General features: G+C 35.0%; 1 protein-coding gene across 4 annotated transcripts in view; it reads right to left on the bottom strand.

The window, feature by feature from the left end:
• Positions 1 to 18,868, bottom strand: part of LOC106872656 (dystrobrevin beta) — a 310,067-nt gene extending 291,199 nt beyond the window's left edge. The window contains exons 1-2 of one of the 4 annotated variants that reach the window (XM_089356014.1): positions 18,355 to 18,568; positions 355 to 520 (exon numbers count right to left, since the gene is read on the bottom strand). In XM_089356014.1, the coding sequence (XP_089212140.1) occupies positions 355 to 454 (100 nt within the window). In that variant the 5' untranslated portion in view covers positions 455 to 520; positions 18,355 to 18,568. Of the gene's footprint in view, positions 1 to 354; positions 521 to 16,404; positions 16,552 to 18,354 lie in introns of those variants that run through there. The other 3 variants (XM_089356021.1, XM_089356022.1, XM_089356023.1) reach the window with 3 other exon arrangements.
• Positions 18,869 to 21,543: the final 2,675 nt, after the last annotated feature.

Raw genomic sequence — 21,543 nt, 5'->3', positions numbered from 1 at the left:
CAAGCTATCAGCAACATGATCCTAGTAAATCATTATATAAACATTGAAAAAGAATAAATTAAATGGATAAACTTGATTTATAATTGAGAGTTAGGGGTTAGAAAAGAGGGAGCTGTGCTTCTGGCCTTTTCTACGGGTCTTCCTGATTGTGGACAGGAAGTGATCCTCAGATTCAAGACTTGGTCCAAATGCCTGCAACAAAATGCCATGGTATCTACTGGCTCTTTAGGAGATTGTATATAGTACCTGAAGAAAACAACTGTCATAGTGAAGCAAGTACAAAGATATCTATTGGCTCTTTAGGATATAAACAGTTCCATATTTAAGAGATGAGGAATTATGTACATTACTCACATTTTGATGGATATTTGTCCTCATCTTGTTTGTTGTTAACACAACATTTCGGCTGATATACCCTCCAGCCTTCACCACTATGCCATATGCCCATGGGCATATGGCTTAGTGGTTAAGAGTGCAGGCTACTAACCCCAAGATTCCAAGTTTGATTCCAGGCAGTGACCTGAATAATAATAACAATAATAATAATAATAACATCGAAAAATAACTTAGGAATGAGAACCCAGGTTTGAAATTTTCCCAAGACACCTGATGAAGGCTGGAGGGTATATCAGCCGAAACGTATTAACAACAAACAAGATGAGGACAAGTATCCATCAAATGTAAATAATGTAAATAATATATATATAGTACAACCCATGCCAGCATGGAAAACAGACGTTAAACGATGATGATGATGATGAGTACCTAAGGAGAACAGAAGTCATAGTGAAGCATGAACAGGTTTATGGATGATGTCTGGGTTTCTTTCAAAACTGAGCACTCTGAGTGCTCAATGCTGCATTTTTTGATCTGCAGAAAACATTTGACAAAGTCCTACACAATGTAATCTGGTGAGTCAGAGGAAAATGTAGATTTCAAGAGAGATGTGTAGAATTTGTGAGAATATTGAAGACAAGTAAAGGGAAAAATGACTTTGCATTAAAAGACTTGAACGATGCATGAAGAGGAAGAGAATGAGATCAGAATGGCTGCATAGAATGTAAGAGAAATAAAGTGGTAAGGTAGATACTGCAAACAGAACATCTTGTAATGCTATTAGAGAAAGACTAGTACCATTCCCAGAGGTACCATTCCCAGAGGAATATTTATCTCTTGTTCTCATCACACTGTGAAAATGGAGCCAAGTGCTGCCTCTTAATAGCTCTTTGGTGTTATTTACATTTTATTTATTTACAAAACAAGTGGGAATGGTAAGTTGCCAAGCGGATGTATGAGTAGGAAATCTTTGAATGGAATGGTAAGGTCAGAACTCAAGCAATTACATTTCACTGTATGGAGATAACATAGAATGGTCAGTTCCAAGAAAACATGATAGATCTGTCATAAAGATGACCAAAGGACAAGACTGGATTATAAAAAATGCCCCATTTGTATTGGGAAACAAAAATTGAAATGGTGACGACGACAATAATAGTGAGTGATGATGACAGTGAAGGCACCAGCAATGGTAACGGCTTCAAGGATGACAACAGTGATGACGGGCAAAGGTGGGGATGCTGGTTGCAATGGGGGTGGTGGGGGTGAATACAGGAGAGAAATGCTGAGCTATTGTTATCTCAATATCACAATCTTTCCTCCAATCAGTAACGGATTCTAACTTGAATGCAAGAAGAGCAACAACTCATCCATGACAAAGAGAGAGAGAGAGAGAGGTGGGGGAATGACACAGAGCTTATAATTTATATTCTTCACTTTCCAATATAATTATGGAAGTAGAAAAATGTCAGTGATTTCATATTAACAACAGATTATCAAAGTTGTGCTAATGGATGCTTTTAACGAGTCTATAATCTTGTTAGTTTATCTAAGTCATAATTGAAAGTTGGTTTAAACTGGCTCAAACTGACTGATGGTTTTACCATCCATAATCAATAGTGGCCACTAATTAATCACTTTACAGGAGTTTCTATATGTGCTTTGTATAATGTTTTTTGTATAATGTGGATGTGTTCTGTATAGCACATATTTCATATATATATATATATATACACACACACACACATGTATACATTTGTATTTAATGTTTTGCATAGTGCACATATATACACATACATATGTACACACATACACACATATGTATATGTACACTTCTATATGCTTAGTTTTGTTTGTATTGTGTGTGTGTGTGTGTGTGTGTGTGTGTGTGTGTGTGTGTGTGTGTGTGTGTGTACATACATATAGGCATTTGTATATTATGTATTATATAAAAGGCAAATATAAATAATTCAGAATTGAATAATGTTAATAATGATGATGATAATAATAACAATAATAATAATAATGATAATAATAATAAAAGAATAAAAGACAAGTCTAATGTTTCCTCCTAATGGCATTTGAAATTGTGAATGTCCTATGAGAATGAATAAATTTAAGAATTCCCAATAGACTAAACAAAAAAAAACAAGCAACCATCATCACTAGTTAAGGCTGAAGGAATTAAAAATGTATAATATTCCCCCAATACAAGTTAACATGGCGTGTCTAAAAGGTGAATCAATGAATAACACTAATTCATGTTTTTGTCCTTTATTATTTTTTTCTGCCAATATGGATTCATATTTGATCACAGACTAATTGTCTCGTACATTTATTTCTTTGTTTATCAATACACAGAACATTTTATTGGAATTGTCACACCCTAATTATATTTCAGAGCCATTAACACATCACCCTAACACAACTGGGCAAAAAAACTGGCGCCTGGTGCAGTCTACTGTAGCCATTGAGTGTAAAACAAGCTTCAATACATTTTGTGAAGAAGAGAGACAGCTGAATAAACTAGGATTCAGAATCCATGTTTCTTCAGCACTGCAGTTGACCCGCTAGATAACAGAGTCAAACCTTCGACCACAGCGTGCATGGCTCATTTCCTGCTACCAGCACTGTGTTGTTATGTCCGTGGTTAAGGGACATAACAGTTTATGTTGGAAATAATTGCAAAAGTGGGTCAACAAAGGCATAACAGAGAGCTCTTTCCTCCATGGCAAACAAATGCAGAATTCCATTTTCTTAATTCAAAAGGAAATTTTTTTTAAACCGTGGTACACTTCACCACTCTAAGCTGCACAAACATTGTGATTGACAAATACTTTGGTAACTGGAAGAACTGAGTTCAAATCCACCAGGTGTATTGTTAGATTGACTTTAGCAAGCTGATTCTTTCTGGATACAATTACATGAAGATGAAATCTTCAAGAATTGTCCCTGTGAACTAATGGCTTATAAGATCACTCAGAGGAAAGCATGTTCAAAATCAATTTTACATTCCTTCTCAAAATCAGTGTTGTGTCTTATATGCGTGTTTAAAGGCAGCGAGTTGGCAGAAACGTTAGCATATCGGGCAAAATGCTTAGCAGTATTTCATCAGTCTTCACATTCTGAGTTCAAATTCTGCTGCGGTCGACTTTGCCTTTCATCCTTTTGGGATCAATAAATTAAGTACCAGTTGCGTACTGGGGTCGATCTAATTGACTAGCCCCAACTCACCCAAAATTTCAGGCCTCGAGTAGAAAAGAATATATGTGAATTTATGTGTGTGCATGCGTATGTGCCTCCATGTATGTGCAAGTGCACTTGTGCATATGGATACATGTGCACATGTGCATTTGTGTAAGCACGTATGTGTATGTGCACATGTGCATATTCACGTGTGCATATGTGCATGCTTGTACACATGCGTGGGTGTGAATCTCCCTCCTGCTCGACAACTGGTTTTGATCTAGTTATGTGTCTGTAACCTAGCGTTTCAGCTGAAGAGACTGATGTAGTAAGTATCAGACTGAAAAGTAAGTCCGAGGGAGGAGTCAATTTGTTTGACTAAATCCTTTAAGGTGGTGCCCCAGCATGGCCACAATCCAATGACTGAAATACACAAAAGATAAAAGACGTACAAATATTTGCTTCCATTGAAGGCTTCAAATAATTCCAGGCAATCAAAGATTATGGTGTCTTGTAAATATTTGACCAAAAAATCTCTAACAACAAAAATCTAACAACTTATAATGGTTCAGTTCTTTTGTTTGGTCTATTCTGTTATTCTTACCAATTTGCTTCCAAATAGCTCTTTGGTAATTTTAGACAATAAGGAATTATATACATGTTGCATTGAAAATAAAGATAAAAAACAAAAACTAAATGGTAACCGTTTCCACAGAAATCTATTTCAAGCAGTTATTTTGATTCTTTTGTGAAATAAAGACAGAAATATGGATTTTTAGTAAGAGATGGGGAGTTGAATAAATACCTATTCCTTTCATAACAAAGTAAACAGTGTAACAAGGTGCACTTGCAGAAAGAATATTGGTAAATTTAAAGACTGAGCTTGTGTTTGGTTGAAAAGGAAAAGTTAATATGAAAGGACATTATGTATCATTATCATCATTTATATATATATATATATATATATTATACATGTGTGTGTGTGTGTGTACACACACACACACACACAACTGCATATGTGCATGTCAGTACATATACATATATATGCATCGTTTAACGTCTGTTTTCTATGCTGGCATGGGTTGAACAGTTTGACTGAGGTCTAGAGGGCCAGTGGCTGCACCAGGTTCCATTCTGATCTGGCAGTGTTTCTACAGCTGGATGCCCTTCCTAACGCCAACCACTCCGAGAGTGTAGTGGGTGCTTTTTACGTGCCACCAGCATGGGAGCCAGTCAGGCAGGCTTGGCATTGTTCACGTTTCAATAGTGCTTTTTACGTGCCACCGGCATGGGAGCCAGTCAGGGGGCACTGGCATTGGCCACTTTCAGACGGTGCATTTTACATGCCATTGGCACAGGAGCCAGTTATATAAATATACACACACACACACACACACACACACACATATGCATGAGTGCATGTGTGTGTGTGTGTGTTATATATATCTGATCTTTTACTTGCTTCAATCATTAGACTGTGGCCACACTGGAAGGATTTTAGTCAAATGAATTGATGTGCCAGTACTTTTTTTTTTGTAAGCCTTGTACTTATTCTAGCAGTGTCTTATGCAGAACTGCTAAGTTATGGGGATGTAAACACACAAACACCGGTTGCCAAACGGTGATAGGGGACAAACACAAATCCACACAAACAAGCTTCTTTCAGTTTCCGCCTACCAAATCCACTCACACAGCTTTGGTTGGCCTGAGGTTATAGCAAAAGACACTTGGCTGAGAGGTTACACTGTGGGACTGAACCTGGAACCATGTGGTTGGGAAGTAAACTTATCTGTATTATTGGTTCTGTCTTCAAGTTCCTCCCTATCTAGATATTATTATTATTGTGGACATCTACTTTTGGTTTGAAAGCAGTTTAGAAATCACTTTTTCTTTCCTTATTTTCTTTTTCTATATTTTCTTATGTTTTCAATATCAGAATACCACTTCAAACGTATCTGATATTAAAACATGTCGTTGACTTTGGATTACAAAGGAATACAGTTTATTTACAGAGTTAGAAGAATGGCCCTTTGGCCATATTAGAAACTAATATTCAACACTTGCTTCTTGAAGTGTTTCTGATAATAGTTTCACCCAGTAACATATTGGGAAATATATTTTTCTCTCCAGATATTACCAGCAGTTTGGTTATGCAAAGTTTTCAGATCTAAATAAATCAATAGAAGATGGTATAGAAGTGACCCCATCATCCTAGTTCAGGTGTTTGTGTTAAATTCACTTTGACTCAATGAGAAAATGTCAAAACTGCCAAACATTAAAAAAAATTCACTAAAAGTAGAAAATAAATTTCTCTAGTTTCAATGTCTCTGATAAATTCAGCTGGGCTTTTCTTTTTTTTTCTTCTACCATTTTGCTTAAGCATTTTGCATTTGAATTGGCCATATCCGGCTCAAATATTCTTCCTGTTTTATGTTCAAAACTAGCCAGGTCAGGCCTCTCTCACCTACCCTGCAATGTCATTCTAAAAATATAGAATCACATAATCACACATTATCTCATAGCTTTGAGATTTCAATTAATTCAAAACAATAAATGAATATTACATTTGACAGAATAATCTGAATGCTAAAGGCCAAAGGGTTAAAGGCCAAAGGGTTAAAGGACATGGTGTGAATCTAGTGCCACCTAGTGATTGTAGTTTTAAAAGCCCATAACTCTGAAACTCCTTCAACTAGAAAGCTAAAATCTCAGATATACCATTTCTGCAATACATCGAGTCAGCACACCAAAATTGGTAAAAACTTGAGCAAGCATTATGAACCCCACTAGAATTTTGTGTGATTTGGATCAAAAGTGGTGATCAATTTCTTAAGTTGGGGGTGACGTCTTTTTCAAATAAAGCAAAGTAAATGCTAATTTCCTGACTTTTATGAAATTATTCATCAAACTACAGTATAGGATTATTAAGTTGTGAAAAAGTCATAACCCTAAGGCACACACATGACTCCTTACTAAGAGAGATACAAACCAGAAAGGTCAACCTCTTTCTTTTGTTTGAAGTCACCTGTTTGTTTTAATACCTGAACATCAAGAGAAAATATTTCACAGAAACTTCATTGGCAAGACATAAATCTCTCCCAGTGTTTTTGGCATTGACCAAATGGAACAAAGAGATGGACATTAATAATTAAATAAATAGCTACTTGTCAGCTGTCATCATTTACTAGGTACTTAATTAATATTCTTCATATTTCTTTTATATCATTATCTCCCACCACCACCACCACCAACAACAACAACAACCCTCCATCATTCTCTGATTCCATCACAGCTATGTCTTGCAGCTTCCACAATTAAACAATCAATAGAGGAGACACAAAGGAAAGATGGACAGCACCGTCTGCATCCCCAACCCTTCCCATCTCCATCACTATTCCCACAGTTTTACAATGTTGCCAAATCAGATCAATCAATTATGAAGAGTTTAATGTACACAGGTAGATAGCAATAGTTATATCTATTTGCATACATCAACCGCATGCATCATCATCACGTCCACTTTTCCATGCTTGCATGAGCCAAATAGAATTTGCTGAAGCAGATTTCCTGTGGTTGGATGCCTTTCCTGTCACCAGCCCTACCCTGTTTCCAAGTGAGGTAATATTTCCTCATGGCCAGACATGTCTTCATGGAAGACTGGAAATGAAGGACAGTGTGTATATATGATGGTGACACAACTATCATGTAATGTCAAGGCAAGGAGACAGTAATAGACGCACGTAGACTATATATATATATATATATATATATATAGATAGATAGAGAGAGAGAGAGAGAGAGAGAGAGAGAGAGAGAGAGAGAGAGAGAGAGAGATGATAAGAAATGGAGTAAAAATAATGATTATATGGCAAAGATAAATAGAAGGAAAAGAAAAAGGGTTTAACTCTCTTCTCTTCTGTCCTTCAACTGATATATCGAATTAACGGATTTCACTAAAATGTAAGACCATTGAATTAACCAACATTTTTCCTTTCTCTTCATCATATTTTCTTTCTATGTTCCTTCTATTTATCTTTGCCATTTAATCGTTCTGATGATATCTATCAATTGCAACAAGGTAAATACAAATTTACCCCAGCTTGATATACTGGAACAGCTGTAAACATATTCTCTTCTTAAATAAATAATCACTTTATAACACCAACAATCCACTTCTCACTTTTATTTTTGCTCCATTTCTTATCGTCTTTATATATATTAAACCATGGTTTCACCTTTTAAATTACCTACTACCGTATACCTTAAAACAAAGACCATAGGAGTGCCTATGGATACATCTATCCCTTAGAAGGTTGACATGACCTCTAACTAATATCTTACACAACATTATATATATATATATATATAAAGTACCATTTGAGTGTGGTCAATGCCAGTGCCACCTGACTGGCTCCCATACCAGTGGCACATAAAAAGCACCCACTACACTCTCAGAGTGGTTAGTGTTAGAAAGGGCATCCAGCTGTAGAAACCTTGCCACATCAGATTGGTGCAGCCTCAGTCCAACCGTTCAACCCATGCCAGCATGGAAAGCAGACATTATATAATGATGATGAGGATGATGTTAATTTATGTTCCAGACACAAACTGAAGAATCATTATGAAATTTTGATGGAAAGTTTAAATTTAGATCTTGTTAAAATCGGAAGTTTGCATCATAAAACCAGAACGACTTCAGGCAGGTTGGTCTCAAAAGGGGAAAAAAGAAAAAGAATGGAAACAAAAAAAGTTGAATGAAAAAGTTTGCAAAATGATGCAAGAAATTTATAGCAGTTTTACAGGTTTGAAACCTGAATCTAAATTAAACAAAACCCTAGTGTTTTAAGTAAACAGCTTCCAGATTTACATAAAATTATAAAATAATGGCATCTCTTTAATGCTAGAGACCACATGGTGTTCTACTGACAGCATTGTTGGTTGGGGTACAGTAAATAAATGATGTAATGTTTATTTAAGAAAAGTAATGCAAATTTATTATTTTTTTAAATATTTTGCAAATTGCAGTCTACATACCATCTTTATCACTTTGGTGAGATCTTCACTGTTTTGATGTCCACTTTTCTGTGCTTGCATGGGTCAGACAGAGTTTTTGTGGACGTAGACTTTTCTACAGTCATATGTACTTGCAGGTTTCCAAGCAAAATAATTTTTTTTCCACAGTCATATGTTTTTGCATGTTAGACTACAAACGACCCTGCTTGTATGACAGTGATGCTCATTTACAACCCCACAATAATATTCACTGCTTGACCTCTTAGAGTGTGCTTCTCATCCAGATTTATGTATTTCTACAAACAATCCTATATTAGAGTGGTTGTATGGTAAGCAGCTTAATTACCAACCACATGGTTTTGGGTTCAGTCCCACTGCATGGTAGTTTGGGCAAGTGTCTTCAAGCCGACCAAAGCCTTCTGAGTGGATTTGGTAGACGGAAACTGAAAGAAGCCTGTCATATATAAGTGTGTGTGTGTTTGTCCTCCCGCCATCACTTGACAACCGATGCTAGTGTGTTTACATCCCCATAATTAGCGGTTCAGCAAAAGAGACTGATAAAATAAGTACTAGGCTTACAAAGAATAAGTCCTGGGGTCAATTTGTTTGACTAAAGGCAGTGCTCCAGCATGGCCACAGTCAAATGACTGAAACAAATAAAAGAATCTATATCTGTATTCAATGAGCTTATTTCAGTCTCTGTCGACTAGTCATAAGGCTTTAGTCAACCAGGATCTATAGAAGACGCAGTGGGATTGAACACAAAACCACATGGCTAGAAAGCAAACTTCCTAACCACACAACCGACCCTGCACCTGACCATCGGACAAGTTGGTCATTCGTAAAACACTTTACAAATGACATTTAAACTCTTGAATTGTCAGATAAATTGTTTCTTTTTTTTTCCCATTTATTTTGATCCTTTCCATTATTATTTGAATTAAAATTATTGTTATCACAGTGTTTTGTGGAGGTTTTTTGGTTTTTTTGTAGCATCTATTTTATTTTCTACAACTTTTGTTTGTCGTGTTTTGCTACTGAAATGAATTTTACCTCGTTTTTGGACACATGACATCGAAGTGTCAAGTAGGATAAAGAGAAACAAACTCACCTGACAACCGAATCGAATGATTACAAGAACTAAGTCATAGAATACAACAGAAAGGAAGAAAACAAAACTGTAAATATCTATAAAGATGTTCGGCTGTGGGGGAAGAGGGGGTATTTTAGCTAAATATAGCCAGCAACAGTTTACCAGAAGTATTGTTTTAAGGGAAGGTAAAACAATATTTATGAGACATCTTCAATGCCTTAAGTGTTCCACAGACTTTCTTTGGGTCAAGTAGATTGAAGAATTTTGGGTGGAGTACAATTAACTTCAGCAGGAAAAGAAATCTAGAACAAGACGACAACTACGGATTACTTTCATTCTCGTTCCAATTCATTTTTGGTTTCTTTTCCTTGTTAAACCTTATTTCAGTTCAAAACTTATAAAATTTCAATATTCTTTACCATAGCTATTTTGGGCTTTTTGTTCTTTTCTATTTTGCTGGGGGTGGGGGGTTATGTGTAAAGGAATGGGTAAAGTTACCAAATCCTTTCAAATAATTTTTTTCCTTTTGTAATTTGTTCCAATGTAGATTTTTCACATTGTTTATATTTTAAGTTACATTTTACATAAATTTTTTCTATTTTTTTTTTTTACTTGAGCTGTTCTCTTTGTCACAAAGAACTCCTCTACACAACTTGTAAAGGAAACAATTTACAATGCAACACACCAGAGTAATGCAGTAAAGAATAGTCAGGTCTTGGGTTCCAGAGTTTTAACTTCGGTTTTATGGTGTGAAGATGAATAAGATTCTATTCTGTCAAAAGTAATCGTTCCAGAGATTAACAACACTTCCAAAGAGCAGCAAAGTGAGCCATGGCACCACAATGACAAATACCATATTTACTCATGTATAAATCACATTATTACCTCCGCCTTAGCGAAAGCAGGGGATTGTTTTCAGTTGTATTTGTTTGTTTGTCTGTGAACAAGATATCTCAAGAACCACTGGATGGATTTGGATGGAACTTTCAGGGATGTTTGGCCTCCTGACTAGCACAAACTGATTAGATTTTGGGATCGATCCGGCACCAGACAAGGATTCTTGATTATTTTTTCCTGTTTTTTTACTTAAATTTTGAGAGCAGTCGAGTCCAATTTTAGTATTCTCATTTGTGAGAGCAGTTGAGTTTATTTCAGATATTCTCATTTTAAAAATCTTTTCTAGCTAATCATTGAGAGGACATTGGTGTTGCCTTGGTGGAGGTTTAGTTGCATATCTCCAAAGGTCATTGCCTCTGTGAGGCCCAATGTTTGAAGGTCATTCTTCATCACCTCATCCCATGGTTTTTTATACTTGATTTTAACCTGCTGGGTGCTTTTTATGTGCCACTGTCATGGGTGCATTAACACAGCACCAGCACAGGTGCATCAATGCAGCACTGGCACAAATGCTTTTTAAAGTGGCACCAACACCTGAAAGGACAATCCTATCTTCCTGTGGAAGACATTAATTTTATTTAGCTTGATATGTTTTATCGAGTACAGCAAATTGCCACATCTCCTGGTCCCTTTTATTCATATATATATATATATATATATATACACATGCAATTGTAAATAGGGGGCAAAAGAAATAAATTTCTATTATGCTGAGAAATAGACTTTAGATCATCAATCACCACATACAATATTCTTCATTATAAATACACTGCATGAATGGAAAATATGTCATTAGATGATCTAAAGTCTATTTCTCAGCATATTGGCATAGAATTTTTTTTTTTTAACCTTATTTATAAAGTTGTTTATAATTTTCACCTTAAAAGGTATTTTAATATGCTGGCCACTTGATGAAATCTTTTGAAAAATTTTATCTTATATTAGAATTTATATATATATATAATTATGCAAAAATTGGTCAGTTGCTGAGTAAAATAAAGGGATCTTTTTTAAAACGGGGGCCACATTTTTCATTAATGTTTTACGTAGTGTTTTTGGTACCGAAAGACTTTCAAACTTCGTATACTTATCTATTTTGTGTTATAGAACAGAAAAATATTTTTGTATTCGAATTTATTTCATGTAAAAAATTGTCTTATTTCGATAATTTCAACCAATCACTGACGTCCATTCAGTCGATATACATTAAGTGCCGACTACATAAACAAACGATTCTTATTTGCTTTTTTCATTTTAAATTTGCTTTAACCCTAACCCTAACCCTAACGTTAGGGTTAGGGTTAGAGTTAGGGTTAGGATTAATTGTTTCAGAATCGTTTGTTTATGTAGTCGGCACTTAATGTATATCGGCTGAATGGACGTCAGTGATTGGTTGAAATTACAGAAATACAACAACTTTAACATGGAATAATTTATGGATTTCTTTTTTTTTAAAGAAGACTAAGAGAAAAAAGATGTTTTATATGACCCATTCTACCAGTGTTCCAAGTTTCAAAGTGTTTCGTTAATGAAAAATGTGGCCCCCGTTTTAAAAAAGATCCAAATAAAGAAATATTAAAATAGTTCTTGGAGAGATAAAGTAGGAAATGGTAATTTCCATCATGACTATTTATGGATGCTGTTTGATAGTCATTATAAATCCAACGTCTAAAAGCAGGAATTATTAACCATTAATTGAAGCAAAATGTCAGAAATCTCAGCAGAAATTCCTTTAAATGTACACCACCTATCTTTAGAGCTAACATCATAGCCGTTCAGTTTCAGAAAAAGAAAGTCCAAGAGGAAGTCTTGAAATTGGAAAACTTATCACAGAACCAAAGTTTATAACTGAGAAATATTGAATATTGATCTAATATTGATAATGCCCAGCAAGTTTTAAGGTCATTTTGTAACGAACACACATCAAGTGGAAAGATAACCAAATTAATTTCCATTTCTAAGAGGAAGAAGTCTCAAGATTTACTTAGCGATATTAAAGATATTTCTAAACTTCAATGGAAATTTGGAACTGTTAAATATCCCAGCAATATTAATAATACTGGATCTTAGGAATTGGTTTAGAGTAGAAAATATTGGTTTATAGAAACAGTTCTTTGTTTCAGTATCTTGTTTATTCCAAAGGCATTATGGTGGTGTTCTCTATAACTAAACAGATGAAGAGACTAATATCTCATACATATAAACACATACATCTATACTAATATTTATATATATAAAACACTCACATATATAAACACACAAATATCAACACAATGCATACATTCACATACATACAATCAAAGCTACAAACACACAGATTTTATATATATAAAATATATATATAAATGGAACAAAAATGCAACAGAAGGCATTAAAATGGTTGGACAGATAGATGACACAAACGTGGACAAGAGAAACAACAATTAGAAGGACATAAACTTACATATCTTCAAGTCATTCACTTCTGATGATGGACCTTTATGCCTGAAGTATATAAAGGTCACTCAAATTTTCCTTTTCACTAGAAGCCCTCAATCTCCATTATTTGTTATTTTAGTTCTGTATCACAATGCTTCAAGCAGACTATAATTAACATCTTTCTTCAAAAATTAATTCTCTTATTGGAGTGTTCAATAAATCTATTCCATTGATCTCAGAAGCTCTTTTTTGCCCTGTGAGCTTTAAGGTGACTTTACCAGTGCTGGTGCCACATAAATTGTTGGCCAATTGATTGAAGCAGTGAGAAAGAAGGATTTGACAGAGCTCTTTAGTCTTACAACATAAAGTAATCTCTATAATGCTGGTATCATGAAAAATGCATTCAGTCCCCTCTGAAAATTGGTTAGTGTTAGGAAGGGCATCCAGCTATAGATACCATGCCAAAAGAGAGACATTGGAGCAAGATGGGATTCTCTGTTCCATTGGTGGATCCTGTCAAACTATCCAATCCAGGTAAAATGATAACATATGATGACATAAATTAGTTAGAGATAAGCTTTTAATAAAATTAATTATATTGCAAAGAGATTTATTTCATTTTCAAAAGATTTTTTGGAAAGGGTCAAAACTGAAAAATTACATACAAGGGGTGGTGTGAGGTAAAAATACCCCCCTTTTTCATTGTTTTTAATTAAATTTTTTTTAGAATGCTTGTTTTGTTTAAAACCATAATCTTCAGTGCTTCAAAGATTGAGATTGCAGTTCTTAACACATTAACATGGGTCAGGTGAAAAGTTCATTTACTGACCAAGATACTTTCGTGGTATGTGACCAAATGAAGTTTATTTTTCAAAATAGTTCCCCTTGCAGACCACACACTTCTTCTACCAGTATTGCTGTGCTTGGACCTCACTGATGGAAAAGCTTTTACCAGTAGATATGACAGCATTACTGTGATATTGGTTGCCAGCCGAGTGTTCTTTTATGTTGGAGCAACAGATGGTAGTTGGATGTAGCCAATCCAGAACAGGAAGGGTGGTCAACCAGTTCAAAGCCATAGTCATGCACAGCAGCCACTGAAACCAAGAACTTGTGTACTGGTGCATTGTCCTCATGAAACAAGACCCCGTTTGTCAGTTTTCCTTGGTATTTGTTTTTGATAGCCTTTCGTGGCTGTCTCAGCAAGGTGGCATAGAACTCTCCATTGATGGTGTGGCCCTACTGAAGATAGTAAATAAACACAATACCTTTTGCATCTCAAAAAACTGAGGCCATGACCTTCACCAAAAATAAAACAACATTGACCTTTTTCAGAGCAGGTGAGGAAGGGGTGTTTTCACTGCATGGATAATCTCTCTTACTCAAAGTGATGAAGCCAACACTCATTCTGGGTTCGGAAACGTTCACAGAAACCAGCTGGTTCTACCTCAAACAATGTCAGATTCTCATGAAGAGTTGAAATTAATGCATGCAAGATTTCACAGCTCTAGCATCATTCCTTCAGTCGAACTTGTCAAGCCACCCTCGTAGATAATCTCCATCTATTGTACAGGAATGTCTAAATAAGCAATACGAAGATAATATCCCATCCGCTCTACGACTCAAAAACATAAATGTCTAATGGAAAACTTTGTTGTCTGTCTGTCTGTCTGTCGATGTTTTTATTCCCATCATTGAATTTCTGAAATGATTTCACTTCATTTGTTTTTCTCCTCACCAGACTTCATAATAAAATATTATCGTAAAGTCAACATTACATAAAAAGCCCCCCGCCCCCCGCACCACATCAAATCCATTAAAATAGTAAATGGTAAATGGTTCCATCAAAGAAACAACCAAAACAAGCCGTCAAATCTTTTTGTTCTTCAGACACTAAATCAACATCAACTTTATGAAAATGACAAACTCAACAAACACCATTTTAATACAATAATATTTTGGCTTTAAATGAAAAAATAATAAAAATAAAATAACGTAAAGTGTTTTGGGAGGTGCTCGCTTTTTATCTTCCTCTTTTTCTTTTTCAAGACCAAATCAGTTGAGACAATGAGTGAAACTAGCTAAAATCAATCAATCAGTCGATCAAATCTAGACGATTTATACTTTTATCAGGAGGACAATCATTGAATGTTGGTTGACGTGAAATAAAGTTGATGTTATTTAATAAATTAATGACGAGACAAAAGAAATATTTCTTTTTCATTTTGACAGGAGTTATATAAGACTTCTCTCACATTTTGAAGAGACAATCTACTGAATATTGTTGTTGTGGTGGTGACCGTTGTTTAGTACACTGGTCAAACATGATTAGATCTCTGATCAAAGCTGTGGTTATCCTATCTTTTGAGGAATGAGATTTCTTTTTTTTTTTACCGTCATAAAACAGTGAAAGTAAATAGTCCTAAACAATGAAAGTAAACTGAGACAGAAATCGGAAGTAACACTAGTGATATACCACAATTTCATAAAACACGTTTGATACCCGATGGGTGGGATTCGTATGTGGATCTTGGCAACTTCTATACTCATCAAGTTGTCGACTATTTACTCAATAATTTCATTGATCCAAATGATAACAGCAATCATATATAGATTATAGAAGGGTGACGGATGCTCGCCAAGAAGATACTTAGGTGACAATATGGGACCTTTGTTTGAGATTTGTTTGACATATTGACATGATGCAATTTACTCTCGAATTTTTTTGTTAAATGTCATTAAAATAAATATGGATTTTAAAGAGAGTTATTTAAAAAAAAAAAAAAAAAGCCAAGAGGGCAGTAGGCCGAAATTCCTTAAAAATTTTAATGCTAAAATAATTGTAACCGACACTCGAAAAAATGCGATTAAAAGATAAACATCTTTTGCTTTTGTTCTTAAAAAAATTCTGAAAAAAAAAAACGAAGTTGAAGGGTTGCCACAATCTATATTTATGTCTGTAAGTCGAAAATATATATGCAAAAGATAATTATAAATTTAATTTCAGTTTTCTGCAAAACAAGGTTAACATACAGTAAAGGTTTTTAAAAAGAATTAAATAGTACGTTGAAACGGTTTCTATCCCTAAAATATTTAAGATATATCACTAGAAGGCACCAAAGAAGTAGGTGCCCGTAATGCGACATAAGAGAACGAGTTCTTTTAATAAAATTAAAGGATTTCACCAATTCTCATTACTTTGCCTTTATGGGAAATTATGGGACGTCAATATCGTCACTTCCAGTCAATTGACTTTCATTTGAAAGCCCTAAACTGCAGGTTAGCCAAAAGAAGACTTTCACCGATAGTTCAAAGTGGGTGAGCAAGACGTGGTTGCTTCCAAATGTTAGTAACTACAGATGAAACGTCAATTCACACAGGTAAAAAAAGAAGGAGAGAGAATTTCAATTAAAACATTGTTAATTAAAAATAAAAGGTTTGAGTCATACAGACGTTCTTACTTTGAAGTTCTTTTTGGCTTTCTCGTGTGAAAAAAACAAAAAAATGTGGCCGAGGTGAAATTTAAGAGAATATGCGTGACCAGGGAGAGAGGATGGACAACTTGATGTCTTGTTGCGTTGAGACGAGCAGAACATCATTTCCATTATGGTCGAGTCGTATTCAAAAAAGATCGAGAACAGCTCGCTCCGGTTGTGTTTACTGAAAGAATAACCAGCTGTGGTTTCTGCCTAAATAGTTTGAGAGGTAGCGCCCTCATATGGATCCAATCAAAGGATAAACCACTAAAACTTCACCTAACGGCACAGGGTCGCTGTCACCTGATAAAGGAATGCTCTTAATGTCTTTCATTTTAATTCGACACACCTTAAGAATCGACAGGTAATTCATGGCTAGGATATATTTCCATAGAAATATTAAATCGACCCCATTCGTGACTGTTATTTTATTTAATCAACCTCGAAAGGATTAAGGGTAAAGTTGACCTGAGCAGGATTTGAACTCACAACGTAAAGAGAGTTTACTAGGTATAAACAAAATGAGCAAAAAGAAAAGCCTCAGAGAGGCCAGCAGTGGTGCCAATTACAGGTATATCAAATACCATATAACATACATTCTTGATTCTATTAACGTTAACTTCGCCACTGGAGGATGTATCATAACAACCTAGCCGTGATTAAGACTTCGCTGGCAATTTTCTGATGCTTTGGGGGAGTTTAATTAGAAGGAATTTTGTGCCTCTCAAACATTTGCTGAGAATTTATTTTTATACCAGAGGAAGAGAATAAATATTAAATCAAAAAGATAAAGTGTTGCTTTATTTCTGTTATTTATCATATTTTTTAGGAAGAGTGGAGTAATCTGATTCCTTTGGTGGGAAATTATTAAATTAAAACAAAGCTGAATATGAAATTCTTCCCGACTTTAATTAGGTCAGTTGTAAGTCTGATAATTATTTCATTTACATCTTGTGAAGCTAAAGCATGTGTTCGCAGTTTCAATTCGCAATTGAAACTTTTAAAGAATTTTAAGACCTCTCTCTCTCTCTTTTTATTCACCACTTTCTTTCCCTCTCTCTTCTCTCGCTCTACCTTTTTCTTGTCTATGTATGAATGTGTGAAAGATCGTAAAGTCCTCTAGAAGCTCGCTGTTCCAATTGAGTTGATACAAGTTGTCTTCGTTTACTCCGCAAATACTCTTCAGAATAGCATCACAATATTTCTCCTCTATTCTTTTAAAATATGCGCTTTATATGTATGTCTAACCAAAAAGGAACAATATACATACATATATTTATATATTTGCAAAAGTAAAACTTGGTTGTCAAAACTTCAAAGTAATCAACCGTTTTTGTTTTCAATTTTAAATTCCTCTCGTCTTTTTACATTAATTGCAAAGAAGACATTCTAATTCCAAAATATGAACGCATTTTAAAAACGAACGTAACAAAACTAAGGCTTACCATTCTTATTTGCTTCCTTGATGTAAGGAAATTATGACAGGGTTTCGAAATAGCTGTACGACTGACTATATCAATTACACACACACACACATTGTTTATAATCATAGACACATTCTTTGTGTACACATATGCGTCCTTTATATATCTGTGTGTGCACATACACACCGTTCGGGCACATTTGGAGATTCTTTTGAATAAGACCAAAAATAATAAAATAAGCACCAGAGCAGAAGATTTAGAAGCAGCACCAAATATCTCCCCAATTCCAGTATTTTGCTTTATCATCTACCATCTCGTAATTTTATTTTAAATTCTTTATCAAAATAACATCAATTAAAGAAACCGCAATTAATTAATAAATAACCTAAATTAGTTGTGTCAGACAGAGATCAGATAAACGCCGACTGCAAACTTCCTTAACAACAAATAAACTATATATATATGTATAATTTATTTAACACAATTTCAAGTATAGAAAATATGTACTTACCTAAATATTTGATTTTCCTTTATTATTTCACTTTAATTGGGGTACTTCCCTCCGTTATAATTAATGGAATTGACTTTCGTCGTAGACAGTCCATAATGCTCCGTCTTGAAGCGCCAACTTCTTTAACTCCTTAAGAAGGAATTTAATATTACCATTCGTTGTTTATGAAGAATACTAGTGCTATTCCCTGCTGGGTTGAAAACCTCAATGTACTATATATCTTTCTATCTGTCTGTCTGTCAGGTCGACAGTACACCCACTTATTGTTCTTTCTTTCTTTCTCTCTCTCTCTTCCTTCTCTGAACTAATTCTCACAAGTGCCGTGGCTTAATTCTAAGGAACTTTAAATTGAAACTCATTCATGAATGAAATTTCAGATATTGTACTTTCACTTTTTATCAAATCTGAATTTCTTATCGTTGTGCGCGTTGCCCCTGATTGTTACTGTCTTTCGTAGTTTATATAACTTTATATTCATGTGTGTGTGTGTACACACGTGCAGACACAGACATACATGCATATAATATAGTGAAAGAGAGGGGGCAGACAGATATACAAACCGACAGACAGATACACAGACATAGAAAGAAAGAGAGGGAATAGACAGACAGACAGACAGACAGATAGATAGATAAGTACTGAAATAAAATGAAATATTATAATACCAGCCATTAGCTACGATAAAGAACTATGTAGTAATATAAACACATTCCTTATTTGTTTTCAGTGTGCATAAAAAAAAACACAGGATGTGGGGGTAGGAGGTTTCTGGCAGAGCAATTCACAACTTGTTGATCATTCCTCAGAAAACTTTCCTATCTCCTTCCGTAATCAATGACGTAAACTTATTAATATTATTATTATTATTATTTTACTTTCTTTCTTGCTTTTCCTTTTTTTTTAATCTTTTACTTGTTTCAGTCATTAAACAAAAAGTTTTGTGCAAAAGATTGATAAAAAGTCTTGCACGAAACTCAAGGCCCTTGAGTCACTTATGCAGCTTATAAATATATTCTCTGCATTTGAGTTTTATTCATCCATTTGTGCCACCAAACAGGCATAGAAACATACATGCATGTATATACACATCCACACGTGCACACACACACTCACACACTCTCTCACATATGTATACACACAGGTGTAGTCGTGGTTAAGGAAATTAGTTTTGGAATCCCATGGTTAGGGGTTCAAATGGCTGGTGTCCTGCTCTTTAAGCAGGTATTGACCGATACCTTTTGAGTGAAATTAAGACACAGAAACTGAAGAAGCATCTCATCATAACCATCATCATCATCGCCATCATAACAGAAAGTCCATCTTCCACTCTGGCATGGGTGGACAGGATTCAATGAACCCAAGGGTTGCATCATACAAGTCTACTTCAGCATGGTTTCTATGTTTGGATGCCCTTCCTAATGCCAACCACTTTGCAGAATGTATTTTATGTGGCAGCAGCACTAGTGAGGTGATCATGGGGCTTGCAAGACTACAAACCTCAACGGGTGATGGGTGTGATTTTGTGAATGTGTTTCTATATCTCCTCATCTTCATGTAAGTTCACTGACTGTAAACAAAAAGCTCATTCAAAAGGTGTAGTTTTTGTTTCCAGTTCTTTCTGTAACTATGTCCAAGCTGTCCATTTTTGACTGGACTGGACGACTGTTGCTTTACTTGGAAATAAGTGAGAGTTATTGACGAGAAGAGCATCCAGGCATAAAAAAAAAAAGCTGTCCAAGTGTAGTCCAGTCTGACCTGGGCACGCATAGAAAAGGAGGCATTAAAACAAGGAAGGTGGTGGTGGTGGTGGTGGTGGTGGTGGTGGCAGCGGCGGTGGCAGTGGTGATAAGTGCTTAAAGCATCTAACGTGTGTGTGGGGTGTATCATCATCATCATCAACATTTAATGTCCATTTTCCATGCTGGCACGGAAATATATATATATATATATATATATACACACACACACATACATATATACATATATATATGTATATATGTATGTGTGTGTGTGTCTGTGTTTGTCCCCTACCACTGCTTAACAACTCGTGTTGGTGTGTTTACATCCCTGTAACTTAGCAGTTTGGCAAAAGAATTTGACAGAGTAAGTCCTGGAGTCGATTCCTTTAGCTACAGTTGTTCGAGGCAGTGCTCCAGCATGGCTGCAGTCTAATAATTGAAGCAGTTCAAAAAATAAAAGGTGTGTGCATGCGCGTGTGTGTGTGTGTGTGTGTGTACCTGAGCCTGTTGTCTATTTACACCTAAATAATCTATGCTATCCTCATGATGGCCGTAAGCAAATTATGTTTTTGTCTGATTTTAATCAGAGTAAACAGCAAACACTACAAGACACAGCATCACCTGGATGCAATGATTATAATCACTGCAACATTTGTTTGTCTTTTAAAGGTAAACAGATCAATAAAATAGCATCTCATCAGTTGACAAGAATGTCTCCTGCCATGGCAGCCACCACAGAAACCATGGGTCTGTAATTTTATGTTGGCAATTTTATTGTTCTGGTTTATCAGAGACATAAATCTGTCTAATTGGTGGAAATAATAATAATAATAATAATAATAATAATAATAATAATAATAATAATAATAATAATAATAATAATAATAATAATAATAATAATAATAATAATAATAATAAAAAAAAAAAAAAAAAAAAAAAAACGACAAAGAGCTAGAAACACTACTACAGACAGTACACGGCTTTACCAAGGAAATAGAAATGAAATTCGGATTAGAAAAATGTGCCAAAGCAACCCTGAAAAGAGGAAAATTAGTTAAAAGTAGCAATATGACACTAGATAAAGCCAATGAAATAAGAGAACTAGACGAAAGCCAACCATATAAGTATTTAGGAGTCAATGAACTAGATAGGATACAACATACACAAATGAAAGAAAAAATAAAGAAAGAGTACTACAGACGAGTTAGATCAATACTAAAAACAGAGCTCAATGCTAAAAACAAGATAATAGGTATCAACACTTTAGCTGTCCCAGTTATAAGCTACAGCTACAACATCCTTAACTGGACACTAAACGAACTATGTAAAATAGACAGAAAAACAAGAAAAATAATGACAGGATATAGGATGCACCACCCAAAATCTGACATAGAAAGGCTATATATACAACGCACAGAAGGTGGCAGGGGTCTTATACAGCTAGAAAACT

The sequence above is a fragment of the Octopus bimaculoides genome, chromosome 8 (genome assembly GCF_046866305.1).
Source record: "Octopus bimaculoides isolate indiv1 chromosome 8, ASM4686630v1, whole genome shotgun sequence".
In the NCBI taxonomy this organism is placed as follows: Eukaryota; Metazoa; Mollusca; class Cephalopoda; order Octopoda; family Octopodidae; genus Octopus; species Octopus bimaculoides.
The sequence above is the reverse complement of the archived record's forward strand: the minus strand, read 5'-3'. Positions and strand labels throughout refer to the sequence as shown.